Source organism: Chenopodium album, chromosome 8, assembly GCF_948465745.1.
Source record: "Chenopodium album chromosome 8, dcCheAlbu1.1, whole genome shotgun sequence".
In the NCBI taxonomy this organism is placed as follows: domain Eukaryota; kingdom Viridiplantae; phylum Streptophyta; class Magnoliopsida; order Caryophyllales; family Amaranthaceae; genus Chenopodium; species Chenopodium album.
In genome coordinates, this window is record NC_137841.1 from 69,403,115 (window position 1) to 69,428,391 (window position 25,277).

Consider the following 25,277-nt stretch of genomic DNA (forward strand, 5'->3'; position numbering starts at 1 on the left):
CCCTATAACACTCGCCGAGTAACCCCTATAATACTGACAGATTAACTCCTGTAAAACTGATCGAGTAACCTCAATAACAGTAACGAAATAACTCTCATTATGGTTGGCCACACAGTGTAGCCAACTACATACGAAGTATAAGAATTTGTGTATAACAGTTTTTTTTTTTTTTTAATGCATTATTTTGATATTAAATGTTGTTAATGTAATACAAGTAATTAATTAATTCATTGATATATATTTAGACTATAAATTTCAGTAATGATTAAGTGGGCCCATTGGCGACCAAAAGCCCAAGCAGACATATAACCACCTAATGGGTCATGTTTTGGGCTTGCCAATTGAGCATGCTGAGATGACTGGTATTGTGGTGTACACAAAATGCTGGTTTAGTTGGAACCAAATAAAGGGGCCGTGAGCAATTTCTAATAATTGCCTATTCAACTTCTTATTTGGTTGGAATAAAATGGAAAAATTACAAATTCATTCAAACTTGTCCCTCATTTACCTTTTCTATAGTAAGTCACAATCCTTTATTTTTTGAAAAACATAGTAAGTCACAATTCTCATATCAAGTAAAGGATTAAAAGGTTGAAAAATGATTTTCGAACATGAAGTATTAAATTTGAATAATCTAATGAGTCTATAGGTCATCAAGTGTACATACCTAGCATATTTAATTCCTGTCAAAAAAAAAAAAAAAAAAAAAAAAAAAAAAAAAAAAAAAAACTTCGAAAGTAATTTTTAAGAAAATTTTGACAATTACCACCTTCTGTTATGTCCATTTTAGCAATTACCACCTTCTATTTTTTTTTTTTGAAAATTACCACCTTCTATTTTCAAAAACATCAAAAGTTACCACCTTCTTGCCTCCCAACTACCACATGACATCATTTTGGGCTCATTCTTTCCCTTTCCTCCCTATTTCCCTCACATTTCTCATTCCTAACTCGATTCTCATCCCCCCTTTCACATTTCTTATCTTATTATCTTTAATGTCTCTTACACCATTAGCTACTCACCTTCCACCACTAAACCTAACCTTCCCCCACTGAACCCAACCTCCCTCCGGCTATTACTACCACCGGCAGGCATCAACCCTTTAATGACGTGTATGTAAATATAAGTTAGGATTGAGATAAATAAAATAAAAATAAGAATAAGGAGACTACAAAAAAATTGAACTTGAGGTGGAAAGGAATGTTTTTGAACGATCGAAATTTAGTAAGAAAGTATTGAGATAAAATAAATGACCAACACAAATAGTCACCCTAGCTAGCCAAGTAGCTAATGTTAATTAAGTAGCTCAATTATATTAGGGTACAAACGTACAGTACGGTCAAATTTGGTGACGACTACAATGTAGCTTGGGGTGGAGATATCCAATAACGTACGGCGTGGGACTTAAATGATTGTTAGAAATATCCTTAACCATTATAAAAGTGCAAAATTTGCTACTATTCCTTATGAATAGTATTTTTTGGTGTTATGACATAGTTGCCCTTAATTTTAAGGAACTGCCGAAATTGCCCTTTCTTAGCCAATTGCATTATGTATCACAGCTGTAATTGCTCTTGCTTCTCATCGACTTCCCTCTCTGTTTTCATCTCAAAAGGAAAGGGTCAGAGCATTTCTTAGGTGAAACAAGGAGAGAGAAACCTAGAGAGAGAAAACTTCAGCAACTCAAGACCACCGATGATGGTGCTTCGAATTCTTCGAGTTTAAGGTTGTGGAAGACACTTTTCGGATCGTCATATTCATCAGGTTCGATCTCGTTTCTCTTTCTCGATTTATGCGAAATCGCTTCGTTTTTATTGGGGTTTATATGATCGATTTATTTTCGATTTTTTGGCTTTATTTGTTCGATTGGTTTCCGATTATTTTGGGGTTTATTTGATTGATTTGCTTTTGATTTGTTGTCTTTATTTGTTCGATTGATTTTCGATTATTTTGGGGTTTATTTGATCGATTTGTTCTTGGTTTTTGGTTTTCGTTTTTTGGGTTGAATTTGAGTGAGTTATCGTTCTTTTGGGTTGAATTGTCTGATTTGTAGTTAAATTGTTGATCTCTAGGTACAATTCTCTCTCTCCTTTCTCTTCTAAGCTTTCTCCAATAACCCTCCACTGAAACTCCTGGACTTTCCTCTCCATTGAAAAAGCTTGAGAGGTTATTTGAAGATTCTCTGATCTCCAGGTTTGATTCTCTCTTCTTTCACTGTCGTGTTCTAATTGTTTGAATGTTCAGCTCTTTGATTAAATTTTTCCTTTTATTTGAATGTTGACTGATTTAGCTTCCTTTCCTGCGAAGAAGGAAAGGCTTTTGAACCCTGTTCCAAGCTGGAAGACCTGAATTTGGAGGTTAGACAGAACTCTGGATTGATGGAAAAGAGGTATCTACTCCACTCTTACTAATTTAGACCTTAGAAGTTTGGTGTGTCGGACTAAGGGAATTTTGTAATTCAGCGAAAGCTTGAGTCTATTACTTATAACCTGTAAGCCTGCCGTCAGTAGCTTATAATTTCATATCTTATGAGTTCCGATCCTACTGTCCCACTGCCAGATTTTAGTTTTCATAGTATCTCCTGGGTTACAAAAGATTTTTTGCTTGGTTTTTCTAATTCACTCTAGCAGTTAGTAATTTTGTACCATTTGTTGCACTTGTGTATTAACCAATGGTTAGATTTGATATATGAGGCAGTTTGGGTGTTATTTATTTTTTCAGGCACAACTAGGATTTATAATGAATGCCATGGTAGGATGGAAGGAACACGTAAATATATAGTGATAATTGATAAACATGTCAACTGCTTGAACACAGGTCAATTGGGAATTGTTCCGGATGACCTAGAGTCATTAAAAGCATGAGAGTTCAAGGAGTTACTAATGTCATGCATAGACAATTCACCATCTATATTATCTTATTTGAAAGGCTTTTTGAGATTTTGGAATTTGATTTTAAGTTTTCAAGCTTTTGCAAGTTTCAGCATGCTGAAAAGCAGGGCTAGGTCAACATTAAAGCAGAGGCATATGGACCTTGCAGTGCTACTTTATATGGTACTTTTATATGCAACATTTGGGACAAGTTGTATTCTTTTGCTTCTCAATTCTATAATTTAGTCTTCAGTATTTTTTATTTCCTTGAATAGGAGTGAGTTGGATTTTTTGCTCTCCTTCAGAATTATTGCGTTTTAAGGGGTGATACTTGCTGCTCAATGAACTTTTTCTCCAATACCATAGCTCCCCTAGATCCTTGCGTACCAATTGCATGTCCTAAAAGATTCTGACTAATTATTTTGACGTTCAATTTGGCTTATATGGCTTTAGGTACTTTTTTGTTTTATTACTCTGACATGGCTTTAGGTACTTGATTGGTTTTGGCAATTATCTTACTAACTTGATTAATTAGTATTAGATTATGGTTAATGATTTTTCAATTGGGTGAAAATCTGGAATGGCTTTTTCTCATTGGCTTTGTTTTGCCTAAAATTTGTTGTTTTTACCATAAGCTGACTAATTAAAACAGCTAATAAACTGGTCTCCAAAAAAAGATCCTTGATGGCTTGATATGAAACTTTACTTCAAGTCCTTAACCTTTATAAAAATGCAAACCAAATCGTTATTGTGCCTTTTTTGCATAGCTGATCATTTGAACTACAAAATTTATCAAGTTCTTTAAATAGGTACGGATAAATTAGTATTGATATTGAGTTCTTTGACATTTAAAATTTGTTTTCATATTACTTCTTTTGTTAATTTGTGCCAAAATGCAGATAGAGGTTCTAAAGGTCAATATAAGTGATAAAGCTCATTCGAAGGCTGGCTTGTTATGAGGGGTTATGGTTCAAATGCTGAGGTAATTGCATATGTACATGGAGTGGTGTGTCATATATGATGGTTGTATTTTTTTCCTTTCATAGGTAACTAGATCAGTCTGAGTGTCGGGGTGGGGTGGGGCATGGGGATTGAACTTTGCTGGTATTGGTGCTTTTTTTGTTATGTCTATCATTTTTCCACCGAAATTCTCCTTTTTCTCTTCAATATTTGTTTGGATTTTAACTGATTTTCTTTAATCTTGGAATGGAAATTGTAAGATTAGTCGAGGCCTTTGATCTTGGCCTCTTGGAGTTGATACTTCAACAATCTAATATAAGAATAAAGGTTATGATACCCTATAAAGCTTTCTAGATTTAGACGTGATGTTTTATAGTGAAAGTTATCTTAAGAAGGTTTTAGGTATAAAAAAATCACCTTAATACTTTATAAGTGTATGCAGAGACAGAATAACAAGTTTCATGTTTGACCTACCTTGGTGCCTTAAACCATGGACCAACTCAATTTTCTTAGATGTTAGATGAAGAAACTGATAGTTTGAATGTTTAAGTTGTAGTACTGGAGTCGGTTTTGAAAAAGCAGAAGAGGGAGGAAGAATGGGCTTTGGCCAAGGAGGATCAGGATGTTCAGAAGAAGAAGAAGAGTTGAAATCAGGAAGCTGGTCTTTAAGAGGGCTGAGCAGTACACTAAGGAATACACAAACCAAGTCTGAGTATGTTATTTGTGGCGTCTATTCTTGGTGTATGGTTATTTAATTAAGTTTCTGATTAAACTTGTTTATTGTTAATCGGGAGAGGGAATTGATCTGTCTCACAAGGGAGACTAAATTGATGGGTGGATTCTACGTCGAGCCAGAGCCAAAGCTCCTATTTATCATCCGTATTAGAGGGTGGGTGATCAATTATTTTTCAATTAGTTAACTATGATAGTTGGCACTTAGGATAGAGGCAGAGGTGTCCAATTTTACTTCTCTGGCTACCGATCTTTCAGATGCTAGATTTTATTTTCATGCTTCTTAATAGATAAAATGACACTTTATTTTGAATAGTCTGCTAGGGATGAGGCAATTTGTGCACTTGATTAGCTCCAGGAGTCCGAGTCCGAATTAAGATCTTTTCGGTCTACGGTTCATAGATTAATGTTTTTAATTTTTTTTCCCTTATAATGCAAATAATGAAAGTTGATTTATGGCTCTATGCATTTCTAAGGTATCTATCCAGACATCACAGAAGCTAAACTCGAATATTGGTCATCCTTTGCCCCTCTACCTGTCGAGAATGTTATTGCTGCAGGACCGAAAGCAAAGGAAGACAGTCCCTCAGGTGCAGAAATATTGTTCTTTTTGTTTATTATTACTTCAATAGATCATTATATATTGCTTCTGAGTATTACTTAAGTAATTAATTTTGTTCTGTCTCTTATTTTGCAGAATTTCTCGCCTTTCACCATTTTACAAATTCGTATGTGTTTCTCTATTTATCAGAGCGGTTTCTGATATATTTGCTCTTATTTTATCATTATATGTATTGATTGATGTTTTTTTTTGGGTTACTTTTGTGATCATTCCTATAATTTATTGAAGAAATACTTATTTTAGATTGTAGGGGTTGAGAGTTTGCTACCCGTTTTTGGAATTGTGTTGTTTGTGTACGTCTTTGATAAATGAGTTTGTCTCCCTTTGAAATTAGAGAACTGATGTGAAGTATGAGGAAAGCACCTTGTGTTGTGCAGTCACTTTGTGCATTTTCATCAACTTACGGCGTGTTCTTGTTGAGTTTGAGGGCCTATTTTGCATTGAAATTTCATCATAAGAGGCTTATAGCGTGTTACCTGTTGTTATACATATGATGATGTTAGTGTTAACAACTTGTTTGCAATGAACTGCAGTTGTTATTAGTGTCTAATTTTACTTCATTTGACTTTTGAAGTTTGCTTATATATGCTGTTATTAGTGTTTGAATGCAGTAGAAATGATGATCTGATAATCAAAGTATTTACAACCTTTGTTTTTATCATCTTCAAATCGTCCACAAATATTTTGCTTATCAATGGTCAGCCATTGTAATACCCCGTATTTTCATACGTATTTTATAATTAATTAATTAAGAATTATTTTATAAAAAGGGTATTTTAGTAATTTCATTATTTGGGGCCAAAATAATATTTGAATTTTAGCGCCAAATATAAGTATTTAATCATTTGAATAATTAATTATTTTTGGATTTCTAAATTAATAATATAGGTTTAATTATCTTTTTAAGGTCGGTCCATATTTTACTAACTATTTCAAGAGAAATATTTAATATACATTATGTATTTAACTAATTTTGATATTATCTAAAATATTTATTTATTCAATTATTTTATTATTATTGATTGTTATCACTTTAGTTTGTTAATTATTATATTTTAAATTATCCTCTAATTTTCTTCTTCATTATCTCATTTTGTTCCTATCTTTCTTCTCCCAACCATATGTATATCCATTTAAATTTTCTTATCTTTTAACCCAACTATTAATCTAGACTTAATTTGATTCAAGTACCTTAACAACCCCAAAAACTTATCACATTTTCTAGTAATCATATCACACCTTAAACTCTATCCTTTCTACATCCTAGCCTATAAATACCCCTTCATACCTCTCACATTCTTCACACCAATTCTCTTCTTTTCTTCTCCTCAATTTTACACAAATCATCCCGTTTATCTTTGAAGCCAATTTTCGGGCACTTCTGCTCAGTTTTTGGGGTATGAATGTTTCACAGAAAGTTGTTCCTATCGAAAAGTCCTTGAGGTTAGGCTCAAAAATCACCCAATTCCGAGCTATATCAAAGGATTTATAGCCTCTGAAAGTTCTGTCTATTATTTCCTATGCAAATCCAATTCTTCTCTTTTCCTTGGTCTCTTATCTTTTCTTCTTCCCTTCTCTTATTCAATTATTATTATTTTTATTATGGGGGATTTATAAAAATTATTATGAGTAGTTTTAATTATATAAAATCATATTTTTATGATGTTTATGAGAAATTAATTAAAAGGTTCATGTACATATAGTTGGGGGTTTTTAATTATTTGTTAACCTTATATTGATTAAGGTTATATTTATTTGTAGGGTGTGTTCGACCAAGATTCTTGAGGTTCTTTTGGTGTGTATAGCTAAGCAAGGATCAAGGTACGTTAGGTGGCTAGATACCTTTGAAAGTGATTGGTTTGAATAACATGTTTTATTTGATTTGATTGGTGATTGAATTAAATTGATTTGAATTATGATTTTGAAATAAATCATGTTTGGAGGTATTGATAAAAGTATTTTGGTTTTTAAATCATGTTTTAAATGGTTTGAATTACTTATTGTGTTTAAATAATTTGATTTTTAAAAGGTTTGTTGAATTAAATAAAAGGTTTTTCAAGGAAGAGTTATTGATTTTGGAAAGCTATTAATATGAGATTTTATCCTCAAGTATTTATTTAAAATGTTTTGATTTTGAAAGTATGTGGACTCATAAAAAAGGAGTTTGAATTATATTGGATTTGTTGGATCTTAAAAGGATTTATTGAACCATTGAATTATTATTATTATTATTAATGCTTTATAAGCAGGTTGGTAATCCCACTATGCGGATTTGGTTTATTGATAAGGCCTTGGACTTTGTATGACCGGGTCTTTCCTCAAGAATAACCTTGTAATATAAGGAGACTAGCTTGGGGGGTGTGCACACTTGGGTGAGGAATTGGATTTAAAGAAATTGGTTCAAAAAGGAATTGGATTTTTAAAGGAATTGGTTTATCAATTATTTTGAATGTTGAATCATTGGAATTGGTTTTGAATCATGAGTTTTGGAATTAGTGGATTATTTATTGGAATCGATTTTAAAAGCATGTTTGCAAATAAATTGAGTTTACATTATCTTGCACTTATCGTACTTAGCATATTTTGCTAATCTGTATTTTCTATTTGTTTTGGTTCGCCCTGTTTACCGTAATGGTAAGCAGTGTTGACTATTTTCAGGTGGAGTCATGAATGAGCATATGGGAGTCCCGGGATTTGCTTCACCTAGTTTAGAAATGTTGGTCTTGTCTTTATTTAGAGTACTCATAACAATGTTACTATTTTCATAAGTATTAATAAAAGAAAGTTGAGTTTCCGCTGCAAGTTTTTGGTATTGAGTTAAGTATTTTGAGTAGCCTTGCGTAATCACGCGGCGGCAATACGCCCAAGTCTATCTCTACAGTATAATTATACGTATTATATTGGTATTTCCGTAGAGGGAGATTTAGGGGTGTTACAGCCATAAAGGAAGATTATGATGCCACTAACATCACTTGAGGAACTATAACTTATCAACTGAACACAATTGGAGTTGAGAGGCAACAGTCAGCAAAGAGCCAAAGATAAGCCCCATTCAAAGGTCACGACCATGCTCCTCAGCTCTGGATTACATGTACAAGCTCAATTTTTCATCACTTTCTGCTCACAAACTTAGAACTCTTTGTTTCATTGGTATACTGATACTTTTTTTGTCCTTTTGATTTCTTTGGGTTTTCATCTTCTAGGTACTCTTCATTTTTTTATTTTTTTTTAACTCAATTTTGTTCATTAGATTACTTGTATCATTGTATGTACAGATATCAATATATCATGAGATTCTTAGTTTTCAACATTTCATCTATACTTGGCGCATATATGTACTCTGCATTATTAGAATATATACACGCCCAACATTTCGATAATTATTGTTTTGCATATTATTAAATGAATTAGTGTTAATACAATTTCTATTGTTAATTAAACCGTGGTTGCTGTAAGATCAACAATATTTACATACAGAGATTAGAAGAATATTAAAAGGGGAGATTCTAGACAAAGACGGAGGAAACCATCCTTATAGAAGGAAGATATACAAGAAATCATCTTTAATGTAATTGTGGAATATATAAATAAAACTTTTTAAATTTTGACAAGTCATAAATATTGTACAATTCTTCTACATATAGAGAAGAGGATTTGACATTAAAAAGCAGATGTTGACTAAAATTTGTAAAACCATCAAAGTATTTTGCAAGGATAATTTTTTTAAACTTAGATATTCTCAAATTTGCAAACCTTACATTTGTAAAATTTGGAGTCTTTCCAATATTGGTGAACGTGGTTAGTATCTCCTCTATATCCCAGAAATTTATTTTTCAATTATTGTAGCTAGGAAATTGTTTAACTTAAATTCTTTTTTGGATTTACATGACAGAGAGAGAGAGTTTAAAGCTATGAATCCACTAAAAAGAGCAAGGAGAAGGAGAGTTTTGGGAAATAAAGAAAAGGGCTAGGAGAGAGATAGAGTAGAGTCAAGAGAGGAAAAGGGACCAGAGGGAGAACGAGATATGTAGATAGATAGAGAAGGCAATGTCGAGAGGAAGTGTTAGCTAATTTGTAGCACTAATTTGTATCACTTTCCATAGATATTTCCCCTAAAAACTTTATCACTAATCCTAGCTTGTTAATACTATAAATTCATGTGTATCATTGCTATTATAAAATTCGAACACACCACGAATATCACAATAACCGAACACAATTACGAATATCACAATAACCGAACACAACCACGAATTTCACTTATCTTACCGTTGGGGGAGCACGCGCATCGCGCGTGCTCCAACGACTAGTAAATACAAGTATGATAGATTGATAGCTATTTATTTTCATAATATCTCATATCAATTTTTATTATTATTATTATTTTTTTTTACAGTTAATATCTCATATCTTTACAATGATTCTAAACCCACAAATTTTTATTTTGCTACCACTCTGGACTATTTTAATATAAATACGAATTTTTATTTTGCTACCAGGCCACTCTCAAGTCTCAACTACTAATTAAAAAAAAAAGATAGAATTTTCTTTCCTATTTCAATTTTAGAAGATTGTGTGTTGAAGGCAATTTTTCCTAACCAGTGAAGAAACTTTTGTGTGCATCATGTTATAAGTACACCCGAATATATTTTTTTATTTATTTAGTACAGTAGAGAAGGGTTTGTGCTAATGGAGGATGTTTTGAAAAAAAATAGAAGCTAGAAGGAAAAGTAAAAAATTGATAGTTATTCCATATTTCACCTGCATAATCGATTAGCGTGAATATCAAATAGAACTTAGCTTTAGTGGAAAGATTTGCGTCCCAAATATGGTTGTGTAATTAAACCTTATCAGAGGTACTTTAGGGTGGAGATTCTCTAATTCTTCCCCCTCTTCCAAGCCACCCCTCCACTCTTAATTAAAAAGCTTAACCTACGAATCCGAATAAATAAAGTTAACTCGTGAGATATTTAAGCGTGGCAAACCTTATTCTTATCTACGAAAAAAGGGAAAAAAAAAGTTGGAGTAGGTCAAATACATGGAAGAAACTTCAATTTAAAAAAATTGACTAAAATAGAAAAGTGGTGGAGCATTGTCTTTGTGTAACCTTTCTCCTATGGCAATATATCCATTACGCCAAAAGACAAAGCAATCCATTTACAATCCCATATTTTAAGGGAAAATATTAAAAGATTCAAATTTCCAATATCCTTACTTTCTAATTTAAGCAAATAACATGTGAAGACATTGTAATTGGACCCACCATAACAACAATAATTCAAATTATAAATTACTAATATCATCCATATGACTCCAAGAAACAAAGTTTCTTCCACAATTTCAAGATCAAAATTCAGCAAGCTAAATAAAAATGGGAAAGATAAAAATTATCTTAAACTTTCTAACCCTAATAACAACAATTATCTCCCTAATCATTTTCTTATCATTTTTACCCCAAAATGTTAATGCCAAACCTCCACCAAACCCAGTCCAATGTAATGGTAAAGTATGCACACTCAAAAATGGTTATGGTGTTTGGGGTGATAGAAGAGATTGCACCTCTCCAACCATAAGCTATCCAACTACTGAAGAAGAGCTTCGATTAGCCGTCGCGAATGCTAATCGTAATAAACTCAAGGTTATTTAACATCTATACCATTTAATTTGCTTTCGTATAGTAATCTTAGGTCGTTATATATCTAGCTAGACTTGAAACAATGAAACTTTGTATTTTCTGTTTAGTATAATTTGTTGTCGTTCTCCTTATTTTTACTGATTTGAACTTATTTAATCAAATTTTATTGATTTGCTAGTGTTCAACTTGTAAAAAAAAATACTTATTTAATTTTATTTTTTTAAAAAATTGAAGTTAATGCAGGGAATCATGAATTCATGATTTTGTCTAATCAACAAAGAAAATTCATGATTTTCTGATTTACTATAATTTCAATATATATTTACGTTTGACTTTTTAATCCACAGATATTATATGGTGCCTTTGAGGTACAACATATTTGACATCACATAGTTAACACTTTAATTTTACTGCATAATATTTCCATATATTTTAAAGTTTTGAACTATATTATGTACATTTTTTTTTAGTACATTTTTTTTTATAGAATTGTGAGATTTTTTGTAACAGGTGAAAGTGGTGACTAAATTTTCACACAGTATACCAAAATTAGCATGTCCTAGTAGCAAAACAAACAAGACAACGCTAATCAGCACAGAACGATACAATTCCCATATCGAAATCGATACGAAAAACATGGTCGTAACAGTCGATGCAGGGGTGAGTCTAAGAGACTTGATCAACAAGGTGGAGGGTGCCGCGTTGAGTTTAGTCGCGGCACCCTACTGGGAAGGGGTGACCGTGGGTGGCCTAATAAGTACCGGAGCCCACGGGAGCTCGTGGTGGGGTAAGGGCGGGGCGGTCCACGACCATGTTGTGGGTGTTAGCCTAGTGGTTCCTGGGAAGGAGTCCGAAGGGTTTGCTAAAGTTCTTTGGTTGGAAGGCAATGACCCTCTTTTTAAGGCTGCTAAGGTTTCTTTGGGTGTTCTTGGGGTTATCTCTAAGGTATGTCAACTTCTTTCACTTGTTTACTTAATTAATTTTTTAATAATTATTAAGTTCAACCACCTTTTTATTATATATATTGATCACATTTTAGGTATATTATGTTTGTCAACAAACAATTAATTATTGCATATTTTTACGGTTAGGGCCAATTCATTACACATCCAAATAAAATAATGAATAAGTATCATTTTGTGATCAGCTTGTCTTATTTGTGGTTATTTATAAGAACAAAGTAGCCCTGACCAAGTAACCCTTGTAATATTAATTGAGTAACCCTTATAACACTAACTGATTAACCCTTTAGCACTGACGAAGTAACACTTTCAACACTGAACAAGTAACCCCTATTACACTAATAAAGTAACTCCTGCCACACGGTGTGACCAGCCACATAAGACTTTGTGTTTTGCGATACCTAGGTCATTTTGTGATATGTAGGTCATCAAGCCGTTAAAAAAATAATAAATTATGGAATATGCCATTTTGTGATATATAGGTCATCAAAACAATTATTAAATTAATTTCATGATAGTCTATTGACCGTCATGATAAAGTCATACAGCTAATACCTAAGAACATAAATCAAATTCCGTTTACATTGATACTATCTCTCACTAAAAAAATCATTTAACATGATAGCATGCATTAGACCCACCAACAACGAAAGATGAGAATGCCAACTCATACATAACGTTAGAAGTACTTTAAAGTTTTAACCTTTACAATAATAATAAATTAATAAAGTACTCGATCTCTACAATAATGATAATAAAGAAAGTAGGAATAGCATAAATTTAAACAAAGTTTGTTTGATTGATGATTAATATAGGTGAAGTTATCATTGGAACCAGCTTTCAAGAGAAGTATAACCTATGATTTTACAAAAGATGATGACATCGAACAAATGTACGTAAACCACGCCAAGAAATTTGAATTTGGTGACATAACGTGGTATCCTTCAAAGTATACGGCTGTTTATAGATATGATAATCGAGTTCATTTTAATACTTCTGGAGATGGAATCAATGATTTTCTTGGGTTTCAATCGCAATCTGTTTTAGTCTCCATGGCTACTCGATCAACGGGTAATTTTCTTACTCTATCGTAATAATTATAATTAAGTGGCCGTTTAGTTGATTTAAGAATTTGTAATTTTAAAGATACATTAGAATTTTCATAAAGTATTACGACCTTTCTTGAACAACATTTGTTCTATAGGATGATACCTTTTTTTTTTACAAGACTAGCTATAGGATGGTACCTCAGCTCGTTACCTTAATTGCGTTATAAATAAGAATTTTCATGAAGTGTTAAACATTTGACTAGTAGATTATTTAAAATTTGACTTTTTTATAGGAAGTTTTAGGTTCATGTTAGAGCTTTCATGCTATTCGATCTTATGTTTTGTCTTGAAATAAAACTCATCCATATGTGATTTTATGCAAACCAAACAACCACTTAGATGTTAACTTTGTGGAGCCATTTTAACATTTGGAGTAACAAGTAGTACTTGTAGTTCTAGGGGTTTCACCTCGTAACCTAATTGGGTTCAAGGGTTCGACCTTTATCACTTGTATGCATGTGGTTTTTGGGGTAGAAATTTTATTTATCCTTCTCCTTACCACAAGGGTCTAACATGCATTATCGTTGAATTGTTTATGTTCTAAACATTTAATGTAATTGTATCAGTTCACGTCTTACTTGTACATTATTATTATTATTATTATTATTATTATTATTATTATTATTATTATTATTATTATTATTATTATTATTATTATTATTATTATTATTATTATGCTAATATTTTTTTTTTTTTCGAATTTCGTGATTTATGTAGAAAAAGCATTTGAAAATAGCAAAGATGAGAAAGGCAAGTGTACAATGGCAACAACATTCATGGCATACAAGAAAACCATAGCAAATGGATTAAAGAACAACAAATTATTCTTCACAAATTATCCAGTTATAGGCACTCAAGCCAACATACAAGCATCCGGTTCGTGTTTATACTCTTCTCCTCTAAGACTAGACCTTACTTGTGGTTGGGACCCTACAATCAATGGTCTCTCCTTCTATGAAACAACCGCGATTTTCCCTGCTACAAAGTTTGGAGACTTTGTTAGGGATGTCAAGAAACTAAGAGACCTAATCACTCCACAAAAACTTTGTGGCATGGACATCTACAACGGCTTCTTAATTCGTTACATTAAGGCCTCGGATGCATACCTAGGGCAACATGAGGACTCCGTCGTTGTTGATTTCAATTATTATCGCGGTGATGATCCTAAAGTCCCTAGACTAAACCAAGACATTCTTGAAGAGATTGAACAAATCGCGTTCTTTAAGTATGGAGCTAAGCCACATTGGGCTAAAAATAGAAAGTTGGCATTCTTAGGTGTGCCGAAAAAATTCCTAAATTGGAATAAGTTTGTTGAGGTAAAGAAACAAGTTGATCCTCAAGGTATGTTTTCTAGTGAATGGTCAGATGAAATATTGTATGGAGAAAATAGAGAAAATGGGGATGGTTGTGCTTTGGAAGGGTTGTGTATTTGTTCAGAAGATAGACATTGTAGTCCATCTAAAGGTTATTTTTGTAAACCTGGTTTTTTGTATTCTAATGCTAGAGTTTGTAGGTTTTCACATGCTAAAATTTTAAGTTCTAACCTAGATTTAGGAGTTATATCATGATTATTTATGAATTGTGTAAATTCTTAGTTTTAATTTAATTATTATTTCATAATATGTATGATATTGGCAATGCTACAATTTATTCTTTTATTTTCTGGATTTTTTTTTTTTTTTTTTTTTATGTTAATCGGTATTTATTTGCTTTATGAGATTTAATTTCTTTTTAAGAGAGTTACAAAGAGTTTCTGTAGACGTGACTTAATTTCATATCTTGATAAATAGCCTAAATTTTAAGCTATTGAAATGTCGATATCTCTCTTGCTCGTCGCCGTCTAGCAAATTTCATGTCCAATACTAAAGCAATCCATGATAATGTGTGGACAAAAGATTCATGGGTATAACTTTCATCTATTAAAATTGTATTTTTGGTTTACATTGTTCTCATTTTTTTGGGAACCAGCAATGTACTTGATACAATTTTTATTTCTCCGTCATCTTATTACTGTATACCATGTGAACATTTAAACTATTTGACTACACTAAATTTAAGGTACATTCTATAGCTAGGGTTTAACATTGTAAATTCTAATTATGTCTTTAAAAAAATCAAGCGATTAAAGCCACTAATTATTGTAAAGTCGGTAGAATATAAATGCCTCGATTTATAAATAATGTGATTTTGTGTGACTACAAATATCATGTTATACCAGTCCTTTTTCTTTTTTTTACTATAATAGATTATGAAAGGGAAATATGATGGTCCTTGACTATTTAATTTATGGTATTGACTTTATAGATTGCGACATTTCCTTATTTTCCATAATGTTGAACATTTAACTGTAATATGGTAACACTAACAATGTATGTCTGCATGGATTGTTTAGGTACCAAGTTAGATTTGGTTAATTAAGCTTAATACTAAATTACAGGACTAACTAACTAATTTAACCATTCTAGGTTCGGCCGTTGTATCGTACAATCAAGGATGAACCCTAATCGAGTTAGGAAATTATGATCATATCTAAGCCTATATGTATAAAATCAAACCACAACACAAATTCGGTTAAATAAAAGTTGAATATTAAATTATTATGAGGAAAAAAAAAAAAAAAGATTAATAGAACTACGAGTATATTATTGAAGGTTTAAAACATTTTCATATTAGCTGCGTCGGGTTTAAACCGAACTACTAGTTAACTTGAACAATTTAGCCAAATTTTATTTATAACCTAAATTATTAAAGGTTTTCACCATTTTTAGTCCTGTAAAATGGTCCTCATTTATTTAGCCTTATGTTTCGACATTATGAGTATTTAACTTACAATATATTAACAATACTATATATACATTGTCTTAACTATTATTGTATCATTACTATCATATTGGTTAGTCTTTAAACATAGTTAATTACATCTAGCAAAACATACATTTATACTTCGTACTTTCCAACTCTTTTCCCAATATACATAGTACATTTTTTTCTTACTTGTCTTAAAACAGTATGAATGGTCCTCATACCTGAAATAATACATTGGTGATAGATAGCTGGCAAGAAAGGGAAAGAAGAATTTGAAAGCCAAGAGTACAATTGTACAAACATTATTGTAGCCTTGTAGGGGGTGCTTAAAGAGTTGTTCCGTGGTGTATTTCATGTAAAGAACTAGATATTTTGCACGGGCAATCATCATAAAATATAACTATCTCGTTTACATCATTGTTGTTGGTGACTTTATATAAATTCCAGAGTATTATAAAATAAGCGAAAAAGGAAAACATAAAATTCGTATGCTTAGCCGCTTAGGGCACCCTTTCACTTTTAATTTATTTTAGTAGTTGTACAACATATTTATATGGTTCAAAGCGAATATAACGATAAAGTGTTGGGATACTAAAAAAACAAGGAGAGAGAAGATGCTTACTTCTATTTTGGTGATGTGCACATGAACAGAATTGTGAATCATTTGAAAGTAAAAACATTATTTACTGTGTTTTGTAAATTTGCATATTCGTATACTTAGGTTGTTGCTTTTTTTCACTATTTTTTTTCTTCTAATTTAATCATACTAATGGAGTAGTATGTAAGCCCTTTTTTCCTTTGTCCTTTATAGTGTAGATCGATTGCATTAGAGTAATAATTATCCAGTTACGGACTACGGAGTAATTAATTAACATTAATCTCATTTTATGACATTAATCTTAATTTAATATTTTTACCTCTATTCATAAAGTTGTTTTCCCTTTTGATCAATTCCATTTTGGCAAGGAATACATGCCCAATTTATTCTTATCCAACTCTCCATTCTTGTTAACATAATTGCAATACTTCATATGATATAATATAACTCACTTGCATTATTGTTACTCGGACTTGTTAGGGGCAAAACATAGGGTTTATATGGAATCCTCGACACCCCCAAATTTTTATTCAAGGTAAAAATGTTTAAAAGTTATTTGGAAGGATAACTTTTTACCTTGTTTAAGGGTAATTTTTTACCTAGTCTCTCCAAAAAGTCGATGTAATCAAAATCTTGGTCCCCTAAAACTAATTTTCTGAATTTCACACTTAATTATTGGATAATTAATACTCATATTCATCATTTTCTTTGTTGCCCTACCTTTATACTTTGTCCCTTTGAGTAAATTCTCGCGCAATTTGTGCAAACCGTAAGTGTATGTCAAAATTCTAAAATTATTTGTGCAAATAATAAGTGTCAAAATTCTCAATATGAACATTAAAAAATCAATGACATACATAAAAATTCATCACTATAAATCTTCTATCCGCTAATTATTGTAGAAACAATCCTTGCTAATGAAAACCAACAAAGTGTAGGCTCACTTGGTAAACTTCTTATCTCATATTCTAGAGGTATGGAGTTCGAATCCTACCAAGTAAGGGTAATTAGGGATAGGGATTCCCTTAATCTCCCTCAACTCCTAAGTACTTGGCCCGTAAATACTAGACCAAAAAAACCATGAAAGTTGAGGTCTAGTCAAGGTCCTCCTTACCATTAAAAATAATAAATAAATAAACCTTGCTAATGAGAAAAAAATCTACAACACAGTCCAAAATTCCAAATATGGCCAGTAAATTGACAGGACCATTTCAATTACCATTAGAAAACAGCCAATTGAAGGTTCCAATATAAGCTTTACAGACCTTTGATGCATGAATAAAACCTATATTTGTAAATTACATGACCATTGTTACAAAAGTAAAGTTTCTATACTTCTGTTACATAAAGTTACTACATTTCAGGTTTTATTCAAAAGGTTCAACAAAACATTTTAATTAATTAAAACAGTAATTTAAATTTAAATTTAAATCCAACCCACTCTTTTTTCTCCAAAAGGGTTGCTGTCCTACAAATAGCCTCACCCTAATTTATCCAACAAAAACAACTTTATGCTAATTCTTCTCCTTCCTGAAATGCAACTATCTTGATGGAACTGCTTGACTAATTTATTTATAATCAGAAGGCCTTAAGCTCCATCCACTGTCCTCCAAAATGCGCCGATAGTCAGAGCTTCCTCTGCCTTTCGCGCTCTTTGCCAGAAGGGTTATGCCTGTTCTGCCGAATGACTTGCCTCTTGGCGTCTCCTCTAGGCTTGGCTGGTCTTTCACGATGTGTTCCCCTTGGCCTCAGCTCACTTGGCCCGATCATATAATCATTCATCACCTCCGCGCTTAGCTCACTTGGGTTCTGGTTCAATCTGCAAACTAATGTCTCAGGGACAGGAGCAACAGCCCTCTCTTCACGCCTGACATTCTCTTCACGCCTGACATTACCTCTTCTCAGAAAATTAGGTGCAGCATCCGGCATACCTTGCAAAGGGTTGACATAGGAGGGGCGCGAAATGACAGAGATATCCCTCCCATTCTGCAGGGGAGAACCCATTTGTTGTCTTTGAGGTCGGTGGTCTCCACTTTGAAGGGCAAAATGGGAGCTCTCCATGTTCCGCTGCCCACGCAATGTCAATGGAATGTGCCCTGCAAAGCCTGCATTATTATTCCTGCTAATGCCGGACCCATCACTCTGAAATGGTGGTGAAAAAGGACGGCCTGTGGGAATGGCAGCAGGATAACAGGGATGACGAGAGTTGTCTTGCACACCCGGAGTTCTACCATTCTCCATGAAGGGCTGCCTTGAGCTTGCAGGCCGCACCATGTTTTGAGGGCCCAAGGACAGGGTTGCATTTTGCATTTTCGTTGTATGCATTTTTGCTGCATTTTGCATTAGGGTCAGTAAATGCATTGCAGAAACAGCATCACTGGTATACTTATCAGTTGACCCGCCAGAACTCTCTCCAACGCTATAGCCATTTGAGAAATTAAGGCTCTGCTGTTTTCCGCGGCTAGCAGCAGCAGAGGCATTGAAATTCAAAATGCTGCCAGATGTCTGATGATGGAGTTTCCCTTTATTTAGAGCATTGGAGCCTTGGGGGATCATCTGCGGGTTTGCACTTCCTAAAGGCATGCTTCTTGTCACCACAGAAGGCCATACACTGGAGGCATCAGTAGTATTCTGTCTCGGTGCACTCAGTCCAAGTCTATATGACTCCACTGCTTGGAGAAAACTCGAAGGGTACCTTTGTGTTGTTCCCACATTGATAGTCCCATTCCAATTGTTTAGAGTCAGATCATAGCCAGGGTAAGGGGGACCGTGCTCTCGGCCCTGAGAAAGGGAAAGAAACCTAGCAGAAATTGGGTTTTCTCTGGGAAGACTGCTTGGAACACTCTGAGAATTCCTGTTTAAGTCTGGAATATGACCTGCATTTCCATTAGCCATGTTGTTTCTAGCATCAGTAGCTAGTGGCGCTTGCATGCTGAGAAAATGGGGTTGTCTGAATTGCCTGCTTTCTCCATATGAACCATTGGTTCCGTTATCCCTAATGCATCTTCCAGAACTACCAGAAGGTGATGGATTACGTTGCTCCTCTTTACGGTCATCCAGTTTTCCCAGTTCTCTCTCATGTTGATTCTGAGCCAACAGCAAAACAATATCCATGGGTATTTCATCAGTATCACCTTGTTCTGTTACTTTGTCATCTGTTGGGATACTATTGATATCAATATCATGTACGCGCCCTCGAACTTCATTGGTCGGTGCCCTCTGATTAACATCTGAGCTAGTCACCTAAAGATACATAAACAAAATATCATCATTGACAGACTAATGAGAGTGCAGAGATACTAGTCATAAATTTCATTGAAAATCAACAAAACAAATAGGAATGAATCTGGAACACTCAAAACTTTGAGCTGGCAACCTCTAAGGGCTCCAACCCGATCCAAAGTTATTGAGAGTAACCCAAAACCAAAACAATACAAACATGCACTATCTGATTTTTCCCATTTGTACTTATATTATAATATTTTGTAGTTAGTATATAATGGTTTGCATAATTTTAAAAATATATAAAGCTTGACCCGAAACCCAAATATAAACACGAACCCAATCCATGTACCTATATTTCCAGCTCTACTTACAATTATAGTAAAGTGATATACAGAATCTACAACAGAGGGGATATCTGTAGGAAAGTTAACTGTGAAAATTGAGCTAGGATATCAACTGATTATCAACTCATTTCTTTTCAACAAATATAAATCATACGATACGTTCAAAAAACAACAGATTTAAAGCAGTAAATGTACTAACTGTATTTCATGCCATAGATAAATTACACATCAAAATTCACTGCAGTTATTCTGCAGCATAGATTCCAGACATGATTAATTGAGCTTGCAACAGCCAACAAAGAAATAGCATAACAAAAATGCAGAAGATTTATAAAAAAAATAAAAAATAAAAATAAATAAATAAATTAAAAAAAAAAAAAAAAAAAAAGCAAGTGGTAAAAAAGAAGGCACACAAACCTGCAAACGCATATCCCGTGCCAGAGAACTGCCCTCTTCGGCTTCAGGGGTCATGGCTTGCTTCCCCTTCAAATTCGCCTTTGCAACAGTGCTTCTCTCACCATTTCCATCAAATGGAGTTCCTGTATCAGGAGTACGGCCAACAGCAGTAGTCCTAGAATCTACACTAGCCTCTCCAACATTATTTCTGTTATCTTGATGTTTCCTCACACTGCTGCCGTCAACATGCATAGGTTCTGCCTGAGATGATGAAAGAGACCCATTTTCCCCTGGAAGATCACGCACCTGACTGTTCCTCTTAATAGGATAGTTTCTGGAGAGGGGGTAAACGCTTTCAGAAGAAATTTGATCCTTCTGGACAGAGACTTTCTCTGCATCAACATTTTTTTGGGTGTCTGCAGAGTCTTTGGTATTCCTGCCTGCCTCCTTTCTTGGATGATGGAGTTTGCCTCTCTTCTTGGTCACAACTGAACTTCTCTCAACTAGCTTGTCAGAAACATCACTTTTTTGAGGCAGAATCTCAGTAGATTTTCCTTTTTCATTACCTGCGGATCTGGACATGGTCTTTTGCCGAGATAATGAAGAAGAACCATCATGGTCGATTTTACTCTTCTTGTTCATCTTCTCCTGCAAAGGAGTTCTAGACTTGCTCTGCCTTTTTCCCATAGCCTTCGACATTGTATCCATTGATACATCATCCGAATCAGATATTTCAGTAGTTTCAGTCACCTTCTTGGTTCCATTATTCAAAACCTTGATGTCTATAGATTTTGATCCCTCATCCTGAGAACCCACCTTCATTCTTTTACCATTCTCATCCAGAGAACTAGTCAGAGAAGGGTTTTTCCTTCTCCCCATGGGAGGATTGGGAGGGCTTTGGGTTTTATTTAAACCCAATAAATCGACCAGAAATCGTACCTTAGGATTTTTGCGGCGCTCAGCCCCCAAATAATCGTCATCATCTTCACACAACACATCATCATTACTATTAGTAATCATGGGCTCGATATTTTCATCATTTGGAGGTTCTCCACCACTATTAGTAACCATGGGCTCGATATTTTCATCATGGAGAGGTTCTCCACCACTATTTGTTATCATGGGCTCAATATTTTCATCACACAGAGGCTCTCCACTACACTCGTTTAAATCTGGCAAGTTCACTACACGAACTCTTCTGTCATTAATAGGTCCGTTAGCTAAACCAGCTACCTGTACTCCCATATCATTGGTTGGTAATTCTGCACGCCTGTCCTCTGAAGAAGCCTGTGGTTTTACTTGACAGTTTTCAATGGCACACTTTCCATTGTGGTTCGCATATCCTTGAGAAGGTCCGGCTTCAAATCCCTCCACTCTATTGTCCTTCTGAAGATCATTGATGACTGCATCTCCATTGCATCTTGGTCCAAGTTCAACTGCTACAAAAGACAATACTATCATCATTATCACCAGCAACCAAATAACAAAGAGACAAATAGATACAACTAACAGCCGCATACAAATCCTCAAAGAATACGTAATTATGTAATGTGTACTACCTTTCCTACTGGTAGCTAGCCTAACTTCAAATTCACCATTAGTTCTCCGCAAAATCGCTTGGCTTGAATCCTTGAGAAAGCCATTTTTCCAGGCTGAGAAAAAAAAAAGCATACAATCTATTTTAAATTCCCTTTCTTGTAATAGCAAGGTGTAATAATTAGGAGTTACGTAACTCTCCTTTCACAGTCTGCCTTTCATTTTAACATACAATTGGACTATATAAATTAACCGCTATAACACAATGGTATGGTACAGGGAGTGTATTTTGAAAATATATACTACCTCCGTTTCATATTGCAACAATTTGACATAAAGTAGAAAGGAAAAATGTCTAATCGTTGCAAATAATATGAAACGGAGGTAGTAGATTGCTTGTAAAAATATTAAAGAAAGGAAGAGTCGAGCATTCAGGAAACCTGAGGGGAATGTAGGCTCGTCTTCAACATGAGCTTTGCCTTTTCCTTTTGGATCAGCACACACATTGAATGGAGAATAATTTCTGTTGTCGTTTGAATTAATAGAGGTATTAGCTTCAGCATTTTGTAAGCTAGAAGAATTGACCTTTGAGAATTTCCCTACTAGAGACACTGAAGCATCAGCATTTTCTTCAGTCTCATGAGCTTTTTTATTAGCAACACGAGTTTCTGGGACACAACTCACACACTTCCACCACTTAAACTTGGGAACTACCATAGGTGGCAACTCCATAGACAGTGGTTCGGTGGAGTCCTTCAGAGAAAATGGATAGCAAAGTTTTGGATCCCTTTTGCGTACTTCTGATACATATCCACTGCAGAAAACAATATAAGAAACTTTAGACCAGTAATATTTTTAAAACAAAATGCAGCCAACTGAAACTATAAATGTAAACGAGCTGGCGTGTGCTAGAAGACACATACAATCTTTATACAATAATGACTAACAGAAAATTGAGTAGAACAAATATGTAGCTTGTTATCATTAGTTTCGTCGGTTTTTCAGTAGGCATCAGTTACATGCAGACAAGGCACCAGAAAACATGCTGATTTCATGCTGCAAAGCAATAAATAACCTAATCCGTAACTTATGCAACCTTCTGCAATATAATAGTACTCGAATTTTATTTGGAAGAGCAAAAGAAGTATAATAGATCATAAAGTCATTACTGAAGAAAACCACAGTTGAAGGCCAAAAGATAACTAAAAGCCTGAACTGCTTGAATTTTACCGTATGGAAAAATGGCTGCACTTTGCTGTAACCTCGTCCTTTTTCTCAGCAGTAGGTCTATTTAGAGGTAACACATTCATTCGAGCAGGCGGTTTTGTGGATTTGGTAGCAAGACTAGAGTCACTTAGCTGATTTAACTCCCCGACAGCACTAGCCATGTCGAATTGTCCAAACTTACATAAGCTGAACCTTCAGAAGTTTCCTGATGAGATTCCTATAACCAAGTAAGAAAACAAAGCCTTAGATATTGAAGATTCACCAGGAAAGTATTAAACAGTAAGTTTACTACGACTCCATTGTCATGAACTCGTGAAGAAAGAAGTATGTCGAAGAGGTTATTTGCACCCAGAAACATACACAAGTTTTAAATTGTATCATAAAGATACAACAATTGTTTGGTAATCCAAGATATCAAAGGAATTCATTGGTATTAATTGAGTTTGAATTATTAGTCTCTAAGTCAATAATGTAGTCAAAGGGTTTAACAATAATTGACATTAATTGAAGAAGATCACATAATCAAACAAATATGGTAGAAAAAAATTACTTCCTTTTCTCTCTTATATGGAAATCAAAACAACATCTTGGACCATCATTTGATTACATGTGAACTTGAATCATATTGGACCATTGATATATACATGACTCATAGACTATGAAATTATAAACTTCGGTAAATAAGATTAATTTTTACATTCGCGACAATAGTAGTGTTAACAATCAAAGACATCCTCTATGATCCTCTATGATCAAATTCGGTATCAATCAAGAATATCAAAGAAATCCCCACATGAAATCATAGACGAAAAATTAAAAGGAAAAGGCCCTATCCTAGAAAAGTAAATTAAAATCAAAAGCTAACACGATGTGAATGTTGAAAAATCTTAGAAAAGAGCCATAAACATTACAAGTTTGAAAATGAAATAAAATGTGTGGCCCGACCCCCTCAATTAGTGGCTTGACCTATGAATAGCACATATGATATGACAGCGGAGCGCGACGCTAACAAATAGAGCCTTCAATTGAGGGACTAAATCAAGTTTAATAGATTTAAAGCAATTAAAAGAAGCTTAAAACTATATGATGAACCCAATCAAATGAATTCAACAATGAAAAGTACAAACCCTAGATCTCAAATGATAGGCAAAATTGATACCAACCACCACAAAATCCTAACAAATTCTCCGATGATTATCAAATTAATGTAAGTGACTAATCAAGCAACCAACAAGTGAAATGAATTGAAAATCTTATCGATTTCGATTCGATAAGGTATTTAGGGTTTTATTGAAATAAAAAAGGAGCCATTTTGCACATAAAATATAAAAACCATTGAATTATCCAAAATTGAGAACACCCCAAAAACCCAGTTCACACAACAAAGTTTTAGCCTCATTAGTCAGAGAAAGGTGTCAACTTTAATACTAGATTATCAAAAACTTAGGGTTATAACCCAATTACCCAGAAAATATAATAAAATCTAGGGTTTCCCACAAAAAAAAAATGTTGGTCCAAAATAATAATTATTTTTATCATCATCATCAATAAATTTACTGAATTTACATTTTCAATAGGAAAAATAAAAGTTTAATAGCAAAGAAAAATAGTACAAACTACCAAACAAAATAAAATTAGTAAAGTTACAATCTTTAATCCCCAAAAAACATGAAAAAAAATATATGAAAAATGAGTTTAGCTAAATTAACAAAATTGAAAATCAAATGAACAAAAACCCAAAAGAGGAGAGAGAAAATCTGACCTGGGTCAGCTGAGAAATGAGGCAAAAATCAATCGGGTCGGGTTGTCAGGCTTGACTTGGATCTGAAACGGCGCCGTTTAGAGTTGTTCCATCATCTACTGACTCAAAGGTGAGAGCTTTAATTAATTAATTAAGACGAGATGAGATTATTACAAGGTGTTTTTCTGAATTTGAGAGAGAAATTATTGCTAAAAACCCTAACTTTTTTATGGGTTTAATTTTATTTTTGTTGGGTTTTAATTTAGAGATGAGGTTTCGATTCTCCAAAGAGGAGAGAGAAAATGAGAAAGAGAGAGAGAAAGTATAGTGAGAGAAATGGAGAGACTGAAAATGAGATAAAGAGAGAGAAAATGGGGGTAAGAGAGAGAAAATAAAGAAAAGAAAGAAAGAGGCTTCTATCCTTTTTTTTTTATTTTTTTTTTTTGTTATTTTTTTATTTTTTAAGTCTAGTTGATGTTGTTTGTCCTTGAAAGGTGGTTTTGTTGTATTGAACT

General features: G+C 33.7%; 2 protein-coding genes across 3 annotated transcripts; one reads left to right on the forward strand and one right to left on the reverse strand.

Moving 5' to 3' along the window:
- Positions 1–10,523: 10,523 nt before the first annotated feature.
- Positions 10,524–14,904, forward strand: LOC145556430 (L-gulonolactone oxidase 3-like). The gene is made up of 4 exons (XM_081618085.1): positions 10,524–10,822; positions 11,330–11,764; positions 12,597–12,852; positions 13,608–14,904. Exons 1-4 carry the CDS (start codon positions 10,556–10,558, stop codon positions 14,456–14,458), a joined length of 1,809 nt encoding a protein of 602 aa, XP_081474211.1. The 5' UTR covers positions 10,524–10,555; the 3' UTR covers positions 14,459–14,904.
- Positions 14,905–17,474: 2,570 nt separating this feature from the next.
- LOC145642135 (uncharacterized) lies at positions 17,475–25,069 on the reverse strand. 2 transcript variants are annotated; one of them, XM_081693230.1, is made up of 6 exons: positions 24,784–25,069; positions 23,025–23,238; positions 22,235–22,608; positions 21,818–21,910; positions 20,280–21,694; positions 17,475–19,536 (listed from the first exon to the last, which is right to left on the reverse strand). In XM_081693230.1, the coding sequence occupies exons 2-6, from the start codon at positions 23,180–23,182 to the stop codon at positions 17,920–17,922; spliced, it is 3,657 nt and encodes a 1,218-aa protein (XP_081549356.1). In that variant the 5' UTR covers positions 23,183–23,238; positions 24,784–25,069; the 3' UTR covers positions 17,475–17,919. The 2 variants fall into 2 exon arrangements, with proteins under 2 accessions (XP_081549356.1, XP_081549355.1); XM_081693229.1 differs by having other exon boundaries at positions 20,280–21,697.
- Positions 25,070–25,277: the final 208 nt, after the last annotated feature.